At 38.8% G+C, this 14,399-nt stretch overlaps 1 protein-coding gene across 2 annotated transcripts; it reads left to right on the plus strand.

The window, feature by feature from the left end:
* Positions 1–6,513: 6,513 nt before the first annotated feature.
* LOC112040547 (probable disease resistance protein At5g66890) lies at positions 6,514–11,286 on the plus strand. Of its 2 annotated transcripts, XM_065776034.1 has the most exons (6): positions 6,514–7,087; positions 7,190–7,380; positions 8,173–8,540; positions 8,940–9,301; positions 9,778–9,989; positions 10,082–11,286. In XM_065776034.1, the coding sequence occupies exons 1-6, from the start codon at positions 6,747–6,749 to the stop codon at positions 10,930–10,932; spliced, it is 2,325 nt and encodes a 774-aa protein (XP_065632106.1). In that variant the 5' UTR covers positions 6,514–6,746; the 3' UTR covers positions 10,933–11,286. The 2 variants fall into 2 exon arrangements, with proteins under 2 accessions (XP_065632106.1, XP_023929199.1); XM_024073431.2 differs by having other exon boundaries at positions 6,514–7,380.
* The last annotated feature ends 3,113 nt before the right edge of the window (positions 11,287–14,399 follow it).

Here is a 14,399-nt window from a genome sequence, read left to right on the forward strand (position 1 = left end):
ATGTTTGTATGCAATGAAATTTGTTAGATACTGATCACCTTTTCTTAAAATGCTCTCTACTGAAAGCTCTCGCTCTCTCATTCTCTCAACGGAAGAGCAAGAGGAACTAGCACGTAGCAACAAAAAGGTGAAAAATGTTGGCCATGCAGGTTTCCAAGAAGGAATGGACACATCTTCCTCGTCACCAAGACGTAGCAATGGCCGTTGGAACCAATCCATGACTTTTAAGGATAGACTGATGGGTGAAGTCCCGGGTGCCTACACCCAAGCGTTTAGCTTTGAAGACCTTATGAAGGACGATATTGAATCAGATGATGAGGTGGAAGCTCTTCGAGAAGGTCTGGTGGCAGTGAAATTTTCTAAGGATCTCAAGCATGAGATGCGTAGCCCTTGGACTCGTGCGCTCATTGTGAAGGTCTACGGTAGGCCTGTGGGTTTTAACTTCATACACAATAAGCTCCTAGCTATGTGGAAGCCTGCTGGGAGACTTGACTGTGTAGGACTAGGACATGGATTTTTTCTCACTAGACTATCGCTCAAGGAGGACTACGAGAATATCCTTAGGAAGGGGCCATGGTTTATTGGAGGGCACTTTTTATCCATTAGACCGTGGGAGCCGAACTTCCATCTGGCGACGGCTAATGTATCCTCGATGGCAGTATGGATTAGATTGAATGAGCTACTTATTGAGTACTACAATGCAAAAGCTCTGCATCAGATTGGTAAGTCGATTGGCAATGTTCTAAGAGTAGACACGCATACTGCCACTGAAACCAAAGGGAAGTTTGCTCGACTTTGTGTACAGATAGTCGTCAATAAACCTTTGGTCACGGCAATACTGATAGGGAAATTTGAGCAACCCGTCTGCTATGAGGGTATTCAAAAACTGTGTTTTGGGTGCGGTAGAGTGGGGCATCAGAAGAACATTTGCCCATACACTATCCGACATGACTCATCGGAGAGGATGCCTGAAGGGAGCGTGCCTTCCTCTCCATGTGAGAAGCATGCACCTGACAAAGCCAAGATAGGACAAGGCATCAATGAGAGTGTGAATGGGAGTGTGAATGAGGAGGCATCAGAGAGTACGTACGGCCCGTGGGTTGTGGTGGCTCGTAAGCGTAATGGGACAAGGAAACAGGCAGCTGGTGGGTCCCCCATGGTTCAGGTGCATAATCAGCCATGGAGTGGTCCTGTGTTGAATGGGAGTGGGAGTACAAATGACGTGGGTAATGTACAACCCAGTCATAATGCTGGGCTTGGGAAGGAAGTGAAGTGCAGACTTTCGGCCACTAGAGATATAAATGGGCCACTGTTGGCTAATTCTTTGCAGCGGCTAGGGAAGATGTCAAATTCATGGGATAAGAAGGAGGTTGTGGGAAGCCTAGTTAATGTGGGTGTGGAGAAGGTTATGGGCCAGACTGGGTTTGGAAAAGATAAGCAAGTGCCCAAGCCCAACCGGAGTACACCTAACCAAAGTGACTCAGTTAAGGGGAAAAAAGAGCTTGCGCGTGCTAGGGCTTTCAAAGTTAACTCACCTTGCGCTGTTAGAGCAGCTGAGGAAAAAATACTCTCACTGAATCACCAATCTCAAGACCAAATTGCTCAAATCGGTGATGGCAACCAGCAGTCACGGACATCATCGGACTTCCAGTTCACAGCCGCGACATGCTTGGAAGCGGGTTTTAAGGTTGAAGGGAGAGATCGCCGTTCTATATCCGAGTTGAAGCAGGGGCGGTCTGGTATGGGCTTCTCTAAAACGGAGCTCAGCGATTCCGACACCATGCAGAGTGAATCCATCGGAGTGCTTAGCCGAGTTGAAGATGTTAGTACTAATTCCGAGCACCATGAACTGATTGGGGTCCAGACCCATGGCAACAGCGATACAAATCTTTTAATTAGCTATACTGGGCAATCCTCTAGTGGCTGCTTAAGAGATGGAATGAGGGATGATGCTGGCGTTGTGGGAGCAGATAGAATGGACTTTGAAGGAGAAGGTAAGGTTGTTGCTGACCTGTGAGTGTTGTTTTTTCTTCCTAGTCCATTTTTAATCATGAATATTATAGTCTGGAATTGTTGAGGGGCTTTAAAGCCTTCCTTTCAAAAACATGTTGGCGAGCTGGTTCGGAATTATAATCCAGCGATATTGGTAATTATGGAGACCCGAGTTGGGGGTGACAGGGCAAAAGGGATCATCGACAGATTGCCGTTTGATGGTTCAGTGCATACGAACACCATTGGGTATGCGGGTGGACTCTAGATGCTATGGGATTCAGATAGGGTGGATGTTACTCCGCTGGCTAACACTGAACAGAAAATTCATGCTACAGTTAAGGTACGAAATGCTAACTCTAGCTGGCTTTTTACTGCTGTGTATGCTAGCCTTAGAACTGCTGAAAGGCATATTTTATGGAATAACCTTATTAAAACTGCTGAGTTACATAATTTGCCATGGGTTGTGGCGGGTGATTTTAATGAGCCTTTGTCGGAGGAAGATAAATTTGGGGGAAGAGTAGTGAGTGTCAGTAGATCACTGTTATTTAAGGAGTGTCTGGATAAATGCAATATGATTGATATGGGGTTTTTGGGTCCCCGATTTACTTGGACTAATAGAAGAGAAATTCAAGCACTAATTCAAGAAAGAATAGACAGGGTTTTTGTTAACCCCAATTGGTGTTTATTGTACCCGGAAGCTTGGGTGGTCTATCTTACTAGATGCCATTCCGACCACTACCCCATTCTTTTGGAGATGCAACCGACTATTAATAGGGGAAAAAAAAGGCCTTTTAGATTCCAGACTTGCTGGCTGTCTGAACCTTCTTTCCCCTCTATTGTGTCAAGAGCGTGGAGTGATTCACCCGCTCTAGAAGAGGCAGTTAGCAAATTTACCCAGGCGGCAATTAGGTGGAATGTCTCTCATTTTGGCAATATTTTTACTAGAAAAAAGAATATTATGGCTAGGATCAATGGGATTCAACGGGCATTATCTGTGAGACCGTCTGCTTTCCTTGTAAATTTGGAGAATGAGCTCCTTAAGGAGCTAGACAGAGTTTTGAGCCAAGAAGAAGAGCTGTGGGCTTTAAAGTCCCGTGTTAATTGGATGATCCAAGGTGATCGTAACACAAATTTTTACCATGTGTCCACACTTGTTCAAAGGAAAAGGAACCAGATCTTAGCTATCAAGAATTCTATGGGGGAGTGGGTTCATGAGGAGAGTACTATAAAGGAGGTTGTTAGAAGCGGTTTCAATGATATTTATACCTCTTCTTTTGCTTCGGGCTCTAGGGCTGCTCCCGATGTATCTCAATGGCCGGCTAGCTTAACGAATGAGGAGAGGGAGAGTATTGGTGGGGTTGCATCGGAGGAAGAGATAAAATCTGCCCTATGGTCTCTCAAAGCTTTCAAAGCACCGGGACCGGATGGGCTGCATGCTGATTTTTTCCAGAGATTTTGGTTGATTGTGGGTAACTCAGTGGTTGATGTAGTAAAGAAGGTGTTTGTGGAAAAGGTTGTACCAGAATACTTGAATAGTACTCTTATTGCTCTAATTCCTAAGATACAAAGCCCTGAGAGTTTGAATAACTATAGGCCCATTAGTTTGTGCAACACCGTATATAAGATCATTACAAAGATTATTGTTGCTAGACTTAGACCTTTCTTGGACAAGCTTGTTTCTCCCCTCCAAACAGCTTTTGTTCCGGGAAGGAAAGGCATTGATAATGTGATTATAGTGCAGGAAATCATTCACACTCTCAGTAGAAAGAGAGGGAAGGCGGGGTACATGGCCATTAAGATTGATCTTGAGAAGGCATATGACAAACTGGAATGGAGTTTCTTAAGAGATATGCTCATTAGGGTAAATTTGCTGGCTGATTTGATTGACATTATTATGAGTTGCATATCCACGGTTTTGACTTCTATTTTATTTAATGGAGAAGCTCTTGACCCGATCTATCCTTCGAGAGGCATAAGGCAGGGAGATCCATTATCTCCGTATTTATTCATTCTTTGCATGGAATTTTTAGGACAACTCATTGAAGAGAAATGTAATGCTAATCTTTGGCAGCCTGTGAAGGCTTCGTGTGGCGGACCGACTTTTTCACATCTATTTTTTGCAGATGATTTGGTCTTATTCGCCAAAGCTGACCACATCAATTGCTTGGCTGTGAGGGATGTCCTTGATGTTTTTTGCAATGCCTCTGGCCAGTCAGTGAGTGTTGCCAAGTCTAGAGTTTATTTCTCGCCAAATGTGGATAGGGACTCGAGGGAGTCGTTCTGTGATATCCTTGGATTTGCCTCAACTCCGTCTCTTGGCAAGTACCTTGGCTTTCCTATTAAGCACCCTGGTTCTTCTACACAAGATTTTAATTATATTCTTGATAGGGTGAAGAACAAGTTAGCGGGTTGGAAAGCTAACTTGCTCTCCTTGGCTGGTCGAACAGTCCTTATTCAAGCTTCTTCAGCGGCTATTCCAGCATATGTCATGCAATGCACATACATCCCGAATAGAATTCTAGAGGGGGTTGATCGGGTGAATATAAATTTTCTTTGGGGGTCGACGGAGTCATCCAAGAAAATTCACTGGGTTGGGTGGCAAAAGGTAACAAAACCAAAGGAGGAAGGCGGCCTTGGTTTGCAATCTGCTAAGGGCAGAAACACCGCCTTACTGGCCAAGCTTAATTGGAGGTTGAATGTTGAAAAAGAAGCATTATGGGCTCGAGTTTTAAGATATAAATACTGCAGCCAGAGGAGGATCAATTCAGCCAATGCGGATAAGTTGCCTTGTTCGCAGATTGTTCGCAGATTTGGAAAGCAGTTAAGAAAGGGAAGGGTACTTTCAATGAGGGCAGCATGTGGACAATTGGAAGGGATAGTAATCTCCGTTTTTGGTGGGATAATTGGACAGGTAAAGGGCCTCTCCGCTGTATGATACAAGGCCCATTAACCCAAGGAGCCGATCAATGGAAGGTATGTGAGATACTTTCAGATTTTAGTTGGGATTGGGGGCGGATTCCTTTCGATCTCCCTTTCAAGGTCAAGTCCATAATCCAAGCCATTCCCATTCCTATTGCGAGTAGGGGGCAGGATAAGCTAGCATGGTCAGGTAACCTGAGGGGTACTTTTGACCTTAAGAGTGCCTACTCTATTGCCACGGCGGAGGAAGCCGTTCCTCTTATCAGTTCTGGGTGGATTTGGAAGCTTGAAACGCTGCCTAAGATCAAGACTTTCCTACGGAGATGCCAGCATAACAGCATAGGTGTAATGAGTTGCCTGGCTAGGAGAGGGGTGGAAGTTGATGAATTATGCCCAATTTGCCATAGAGAACCTGAATCAATCATTCATGCCATTAGAGATTGTGCTTGGGTCAAAGGAGTTTGGATGCAGCTAGGTGTGAAAATATATAATCAGGATTTTTGGATGAGTAATCTCTAAGAATGGATCATCCTTAATGGGAAAGTTAATTGTAGCCGTGACCAAGGTAAACCTCCTTGGAGAATTATCTTTTCTTTTGCTGTGTGGTGCATATGGTTAAATCAGAATATGGCTGTTTTTAAGGGGAAAAGGGTGAACCAAAACTTGTCAAAGGATATTATGAATCAAGTCTTGGAATTTATATACTGTGTTCACTCTCCAAGGAGCTCGAATCGGAAAATCAATAGGAGTCTTAGATGGGAAAGGCCTTCTTTGGGTTGGAAAAAACTTAATACTGATGGTTCATGGTTGGGAGGGGCGGATAGAGCTGGTTGTGGTGGCATAGTAAGGGATGATCAGGGGGAGTGGATTGCGGGTTTTACTAGACATATTGGTTCAGCAAATAGCTTCACAGCTGAATTATGGGGGCTGCGAGAGGGTCTTCTTCTTTGCTGCAATTTAAACATTGAAGCACTTGTTGTTGAATTGGATGCTCAAGCCGTGGTGGAAGTCTTGACCAACAATGCTTATGTAAATAACGTTGTCTCTCCCTTATTGGATGATTGCAGACACCTGGCAGCGAGCTTCCAGCAAATCCAGTTTAAACATTGCTACCGACAAGCCAACAGGTGTGCCAATTTGCTTGCTAGAATGGGTGCTGCTCAGGAAAGCGATTTTATTTCATTTCTTAGTCCACCTGTGGACATTTGCAATGCTTTTGAGGATGATTTGAATGATGTATATTTTAATAGGATGTGCACTGAACCTTTTGTAATTGTCTAGTTGTTTAATGAAATCGTCTGTTTACCAAAAAAAAAAATTTGTTAGATACTTTGCAATATATTCCCTCTCTCTCCCCTCAATAAAAACCTGCAAAGGAGCTTTCACAGTCAATGGTGTCAGTCAAGTCAATCTGCAATAAGTTAAGATCATGCGCTAAATAATACGCGGAATTAGAAACTTCCTTCCTGGTTCGTGGACCTAATCGTGGTACACAAACACAATACACATTTATTGCTTTATTTTTATTATTATTATTTGTCTTATTGTCGTCATTGGATTCATTCTTTTCCACGAAAGAAGCTATTGAGGGGCTTACTTTTATATATTTTGTATTTTCTGTTACGTTTACTGATTATCAGCACAAAGAAACTGAGAAGAAATTGAAGGGTTTGAGATCTCAACTGGTTTCCGTCTTTGTAGTTATTCTAGTATCAAGTTCGCTTCTACTTTAGTTTACTTGTACTGTTTTTTGCACTCTTTTCATTTGTTTGAATAAAATTCTCATTCATCGTCCTAAAGAAAAAAGAAGAAGAAGAAGAAGAGGCAGCAAAGTTATGGCTCTGATCGTTGCAGGGCCTCTTCTTGGGGTAGCATTTGGACAGGTCTTTACGTCGTTACGCGAAACAGTTAAGGATACGGTAAGCAAAGTCTGTCAGTTCAAACCCATTCTTGAACGCCTCCAATCCACGTTAGATCGTTTGGCGCCAATGGTTGACCAAATGGTAGAATTAAGCGAAAAGCTTGATCTCCCAGAAAGGGAAACAAAGAGATTGAAGGAACATATGGAAGAAGGAGTGAAGCTGGTTCGCAAGTGCTTGACAGTCCGGTGGTGGAACTACGTTTTCAAATTCAAATACTCTTCCAAACTTAAAGATTTGGACGACGAAATCATCAGGTACTGTTGGCTTGATTTGATAGCACAGTGCGCAAGGAATGGGTTAATGACTTTGGAAAATAGTCAAAATATGACTCGTATGCTGAAGATATTGATGAACAGGGAGATACCAAGGCCCGTATCGTGCGCGGTTCGTGAACGCACGGAGTTTACAGTTGGGTTGGATATGACAATAAGGGAGCTGAAGACGCTGCTATTGAAGGAGAAGGTGCGGCTGCTTCTATTGACTGCTCCTGGAGGATGTGGGAAAACCAAGTTGGTGGAAATGCTCTGTCAGGATGAGCAAATCAAAGGTACTTCCAAGTATTGTCTCCATATTGTTGAAGTTATTTATGGTGCTAGTATGTAAATCCTTTCATAGTAAACCGCTAGGGAGTACCAACAACAAAATACATACAGAATTTTTTTCATTTTTTTGAATACTGATATGAATCTACCGATTGACTGAATGTTATATGTTTGGTTATATTTGGAATTGGAATAATGGGATTGCATTCACACATGAAATTTTGAGTTTCTGCAAAGTGAAATTGAACTTCTGTTTGGAAAAAAAAAAAAAAGTTCTTTGTCTCATTAGGTAAGATGTTAATAATGTTCATTCTTTTGTTTTGGCACTTTCAATCATCATAGCTGTGTTTTTGGCATATTTCATACTTAAGGATATTTTCTCTTAGAAAAGCAGTAAAAGAAAAGAGATACAACAACAACAACAGCCCAGCCTAAAACACAAAATTTTGGGGTTGGCTATAGATTTCAACAAAGTACTCAGGGTCATCTGCATTTATTCTTTTCCACCATCCTATTAATTTATATCTAAATTTATACTTTTTGTTACATTTTTAATTAACAAGTCATATTAGAAGATGCTTAAAAAAATTAACAAGTCTCATATCTTCATAATTGATGGCTTTTCTCACAAAATTACTTTTTGCTGGGATTGAGATTGGAAATTATGTTCATATGACTTGGACATTATGTGTGTTTCTGTGTAATGTTATGAGATATGAATTGTGCTTCCATAGCAGCTTTCTAGCTAAATTGTGTTTGGATAGGCACATTTAAGGAAAATATTCTCTTTGTCACAGTTTCAAAAACTCCCAACGTGAAGGTCATTGTACAAAACCTATTTAGTCATAAGGGTTTGCAGCCGAAATTTGAAATTCAAAGTGAAGAAAATGCAATCGACCAATTGCTGCAGTTGCTGGAAAACATTGGACCTGATCCTATATTGTTGATCCTGGATGATGTTTGGCAGGAATCCCTTCCTGAAAAGTTTGAGTTTAATATTCCAAATTACAAGATTATCGCCACTTCAAGAATTGCTTTTCCAAGATTTAAAAATTTTAGATATAACTTAAAACCGCTAAATAAGAAAGATGCAATGACTCTGTTTTGCCACTCAGCAGAGCTGCAAGATGAGAGCTCTAACATTCCAGAGAAAGATATCAAAAAGGTAATTTTTCAATCTATGATATACATGTGTGTGCGTGCGCGCATGAAATATGCTAATTTTATTTGCACTTTTACCTTTTGGGTAAGGTATGTATACATGACTAAAGATATATATTCTTTGTTTTTTTGGTTTTTTTGGGATGGGTGCATAATACCAAACATACTTGTCAAAATTATGTTTCCATAATTACACTCACACATGCATTTAATTTTGCTTATTTTGTTTCTAACAACCCAACTATCTCCAATACTTATGAAAAGAAGGGGAAAAAATTGTCATTAAAACCATGCTTTCATATTTCTGGACAATTAGTGTTGTTTAGATAATTAAAACCTTGGCCAATAAAACCCTCGTGGCCTCCAAATAATAATTATGTTTAGTTGGTTCCTTGAATTGCAGATAGTAAGAGGCTGTGGGGGGTTCCCATTGGCCCTTAAAGTGATTGGTAGCTCACTGCGTGGGCGGTGTGCAGAGGAATGGCGCAGTAGACTATTGAAATGGCCTAATAGTCAATTTTTTCGCAATTCTGAGATTGGGCTAGTTGATCAACTACTAAAAAGCCTAGAATTTCCAAATGACAAGTTCTTCATCAAAGACTGTTTCATGGACCTAGGTTTATTTCCTGAAGACCAAAGGATCTATGCTGCTGCCCTCATCGATATGTGGGCAGAATTATATGAACTAGATGAAGATGGTATCCATGCCATTGCCAATCTGCAAGAACTCACCACTCTGAATCTAGCTAGTCTTGTGTTGGCAAGGTATGCTGGATTTTTATTTCTATAATATGATTGTCTTGCACTGTGATTTCTTCATGTGATTACTACTATTTGCTAGTTGTAACATGTTCTAGCTCTTATGATTAACTTCTAATGGTAATTAATATTATTTATTATGGTTTATTCAACAAGTTTGGCCAATTTAGGATTTTTCTTACAATTGAAAAGGTGATTACTACAAAGAGCTATAAAGAAAGAAACTTATACCAACCTAGAGATTCCAACTACTCTGCCCATGAAAAGAGGGAGATTTCAACTTTTCTTAGTCTGTATCTTTTTGCTGCTTGTCTGGCAGAAATTTGATTTCAATAATTGGAAACAAAAAATAGTGTTTATTACCTTTGGTTGTGTCATTTTATTCTTAATTTTGCTGGATAATAATACAACATATATTTTTCATAAGTGAACTCTGAAATTTTTGAATACATCCTAAGCTTCTAATTTTTCCCATTCACCAGAAAAGATGCAAGTGAGGTGCACAAATATTACAATGATGACTTTGTCACACAACATGATGTTCTTAGAGAGCTTGCTTTGCATCAGAGCAGCCAGGAGCCTATAGGACAGAGACAAAGACTGATTATGAACATAAGTGAAAACGATCTACCAAATTGGTGGAGAGAACAGAAACATCAACTCATTAATGCTCGCTTATTATCTATTTCAACTGGTAGGCACATTTTCTCTCTAACAAAGACACATACACTATGTAAACTACAAAATATTGATTGCCTGTCATACTGTATACAATTCTTTTTTCAGATGAATCGTTCTCTTGGAGTTGGTGCAACATTCAAGCTCCCAAAGTTGAGGTTTTAGTTCTGAATTTTCAGACAAAAAATTACACCTTACCTGAATTTGTGGATAAAATGGATGAACTCAAGGTTTTGATAGTCACTAATTATGGTTTCTTTCATGCTGAGCTAAGCAATTTTCAACTTTTGGGGTCTCTACACAATTTAAAGAGAATCAGATTAGTGAAAGTTTCAATTTCTTCCCTTTGCAAGACCCTTGTTCCGTTGAAGAGTTTGAAGAAAATATCATTGTTTATGTGTAATATTGGTAAGGCTTTGGAGAATTGTACTATCCAAGTTTCAGATGCGTTGCCAAATTTGTCGGAGATTAACATTGATTATTGCAATGATTTGGAGGAATTGCCTGTTGGGCTATGTGATATTGTCCACCTCAAAAAACTCAACATCACCAATTGTCATAAGTTGTTTGCATTGCCAAAAGAAATTGGAAAGCTGGTAAATTTAGAAGTGCTAAGGTTTAGGTCTTGTACTGATTTGTCAGAGTTGCCAGAGTCAATCAAATGCCTCAATAAGTTAACCATTCTTGACATATCTGATTGTCTAAGCATTAGCAAGTTGCCAAAACACATTGGTGAGTTGTGTAAATTAGAAGTGCTCAACATGAAAGGGTGCTTGAGATTGCGTAATCCATTTCCAGAATCAGTAATGAATCTTCAGCAGTTAAAAGTTGTGGTATGTGATGATGAGAGGGCCAAGTTATGGGAGCCTATTAAGGAATTCTTCACCAAGCTTGAAGTAAAGGTGGCTGAAAAAGATATCAACTTAAATTGGCTTCCTGATGTAGATGAGACAGTATAGACTTCCCTTTAATAGAGAGACTGTTATAAGTCAACATGCAAAAAATCCATGAAATAGAAAAGCAAGAGTATAAATCATCAGTGACAATGACAGAATTGTATGAAAATTGGTGACATAAAGGGAAACGACACTAGGAGCAAAGTTGCTTTTCGAGCAATTTCTTTTGTTTAGCCCTTGAAATCTGTGTTTTTGCCATTTTTAGAAAAAGTTTTTTTTTTTTCTTTATAACTTTTAATTTAAAAGTCAGAATAAGATTTTGTTTGTGCTGGGACGTCTCTTAGAGATGGCCATTTTTAATTTTGCAATTATCTCAATTTTGTCTTTTTTTTTTTTTTTTATTTATCAAATTTACTATTTTGCTACCTAATTTCGTGATTATGGACTGTTTGGGATTCTTTTATTTTGCTAAAACTGAAAACGTTTTGCTAAAGTATTGGAAATAAATATAAAAGTTAGCTCAAATAGTACAGTGGAACTTATGAATAGTACCAAAAAGTGCAGTGAGATCATGAATAGTAACAAAAATAAGCTGAATAGTAAAATAAGCTGGTTTTTTAATTTAGAGCCAAACGCATACTTAGGGTCTGTTTGAGATTAACTTATTTTGTTGAAACTGAAAAATTTTTGCTAAAAATATTATAGATAAAGGTAAAAGTAAGTTGAAATGGTATAGTGAGACTCATGAATAATACCAAAAAGTGCAGTGGGGCTCATGAATAGTAGCAAAAATAAGCTAAATAGTAAAATAAGTTGGCTTTTTAATTTTTGCCAAACACACACTTAGTATGAATTAGGGTTTTGTGGGCATTTTACTAGTAGCCTTAGGTTTTCTTTTACTATTTAAACATATTGTAGCCTTTAAGAGCATTCACATCAATCTGCTCAATTCATTATCCAAATTGATCTAAAAAAATCTATTTTCTCCCTCAAATCACTATCTCTCTTTTCCATCACTAAAAGGAAAATAAATAAATAAATAAATAAATAAATAAAACCTAAGCTACTCAACCACTTGCATTTCTATTGCACTATAAGTTCATATCCCCCCTTGCCAAGTTCATCTGGATCATGGAATTTGGTCCAAAAAGGGGAATATGCTTGTTAATGACTAGCTCTAAGAACAGCCACAGCCACAGCCTTCACCATCACACCCATATCCCAAATTTCAAAATCTCCCAAAGTATAAAGTTGGACTTCAAAATCTCCCAAGTAGAGCTATTTTTTGTTAATCACCACCAACAGTACCATCACAAGCAGTGGACGATGGTAGAGTAATAGCAACGAACACAACCCAACCACCTAACCCATATGCCAAGCCTAGCCCAAAAATCCAAACTCATAAAGGAGGAGCTCAACCATGGAAGTTTGATTTGAAGTAAGAGAGAGAAAGAGAAAGACCTAGAGAGAAGACAAGGGACAAATGTGTGTGAGAGAGAGAGAGAGAGATGAAAACAGAAAAATAAATTTTTGGCTTTTGGCAAGGAAAGTGTCTCGCCACATTTGGCTTGGCACTAATCCTCGCTAAGTTTTTTGCACTAGTTTAGTGAGACTTATGTGTGAGTTTTTTTTTAGTCTTTAGCTATAAATTTGTTGAAATATCAAAATAGTTACACTGATGTGAATACTTTAAGACATTCATTGTTTAGATTAATAAAAATATGGGGAAATTACAGTAAACCCACCTGTGGTTTGACTCGCTTTTACTTTGCCTACTTGTGGTTTAAAACTTAACACTTTGTCCACCTGAACTTCAATCCATTTGCTCTCCATTACCCACCTCACCCTCAAACGTTAGAAAAATACCCTTTTATTAAATATTAGAACATAACACGGATCAAAACACGAATCATTGAAACTTTTCCTCACGAGCCCTAACAACACAAAAAACCCCTTTCTGCATCTGATATTGAAATTATGCTGCAAGTATAAACCTAGACGAGCAATGGGTTGTTCGAGGTACTAAAATCTGGTAAGAAATTAGTCACTATTTGGGTTTTTAAATTGGGTTTGTGGTTGTTTTATAGTCTTTTGAGTAATTAGTCAATGGTCAATGTTACATGTAACGGAATGAGAGTATTGGTTGTGTTTGTTGATGTTTACAAAAAATGTGACCACCTGTTGTCTGGATTTGTGTTTGTTTATGGGAATTTGTCTATCGTGGTCATTGCGTCTTATAGTGGACCTAAGTTTCTATTGGGTTTAAATTTTAGTGTTTGCATGTGCTTATTAGTAAAATAGAAACAAAAGCAAAGCAAAAAATGTGGTCCCTTTGATATGTGTGTTGCATCCCAAAAGCAAAACAGAAACATACAAGTGTTTACTCTTTATGTGTCTGTTGTTTATAATTCTTTAATTGTGTACATGTCAAATGGTAATTTGTTATTGTAGATGGATGATGAGGAAGTGAAATTCGAGGTTTATTATGGGGGTACTTTTCTGTGGAACCCAAGTTTAGAATACTTTAATAGGAAAGTTGAAATAGTGGATAAGAATCCTAATAGGCTTAGTTATTTTGAAATAGAAGGTATATGTGAAGAATTGGGGATTGATGAACCATCTAGAGTTCATTATTTAGCTCCTGGGGGCAACTTGGAACAAGACTTGAGGCTCATAGAAGATGATATAGATATGGTGTCCATGTCTAAACTTAATGAGGGAGGACCAAGAGACACCATTATATTGTATGTAGAGAGTGGTCATGCTCCACTTGCAATTGAAGTTCCTAATGAGGTTGGTTAAGGAGTTGGTGCAGGGGGTGGTGCAGGAGCTGCTATAAGGGTGGTATAAGAGCTGCTACAGGGCGTGTGTGAGAGACCGCGCCCCCGGCCCCTTTTTAGGATGTTTTAGGCCAAATCTACGTAAATGGGTGGAGTCGTGTTATTGCCTCTCAAAATGGAGGTTCGACTAATTATATTTTTCCCTTTAGATTAAGGGTTTTACAATGAAGTCGTCACTTATTTAATTATTGAAAAAAATAAGAAAACCATAATTGAAAAATTCCTCATTTTATTAATTTGAAATTGAATTTATATTGAACATAGAAAATTACATGGCTTTGGTCCTAAATACAATCTAAGATAAAGTACATGGCTTTGTTTCCTAGTTACGATCTAGAAATTGAAAATTACAAGGATAAGTATTTGATCTACTAACCCTTGATCTAAGTTCGAAGACTATGTTACAAGGTGGGAAGGTGTTAGGCATCCACCTTGCTCGGTAAAACCGGTCTTCTAGACTATGGTGGCCAACAATCATATCATATCATCCAATATATCAATCAATTTACATGTTGAATTTAATGTGTGTGCATGTGATAAACCCTAATTCAATTTATTAAGCATTGTATTTGGATTGAAAAATAAATTCTAGTGAATGTGTGTGGATGGTGATAACCTAGATTCAAGGATTTGAAAGAATTATTAAACAAACATGTTTTTCATATTTTTGATGTAGATTTAAGATTAAAA

This window comes from Quercus suber, unplaced genomic scaffold (assembly GCF_002906115.3).
Source record: "Quercus suber isolate HL8 unplaced genomic scaffold, Cork oak 2.0 scaffold_125, whole genome shotgun sequence".
In the NCBI taxonomy this organism is placed as follows: Eukaryota; Viridiplantae; Streptophyta; class Magnoliopsida; order Fagales; family Fagaceae; genus Quercus; species Quercus suber.

Bases quoted from the DNA above. Each gene is read 5' to 3' on its own strand.
- LOC112040547 (XM_024073431.2), top strand. From the start codon at position 6,747: ATGGCTCTGATCGTTGCAGGGCCTCTTCTTGGGGTAGCATTTGGACAG. The intron at 7,381-8,172 runs GTACTTCCAAGT...TCTTTGTCACAG, and splicing joins TCAGGATGAGCAAATCAAAG to TTTCAAAAACTCCCAACGTG. The intron at 8,541-8,939 runs GTAATTTTTCAA...CTTGAATTGCAG, and splicing joins CAGAGAAAGATATCAAAAAG to ATAGTAAGAGGCTGTGGGGG.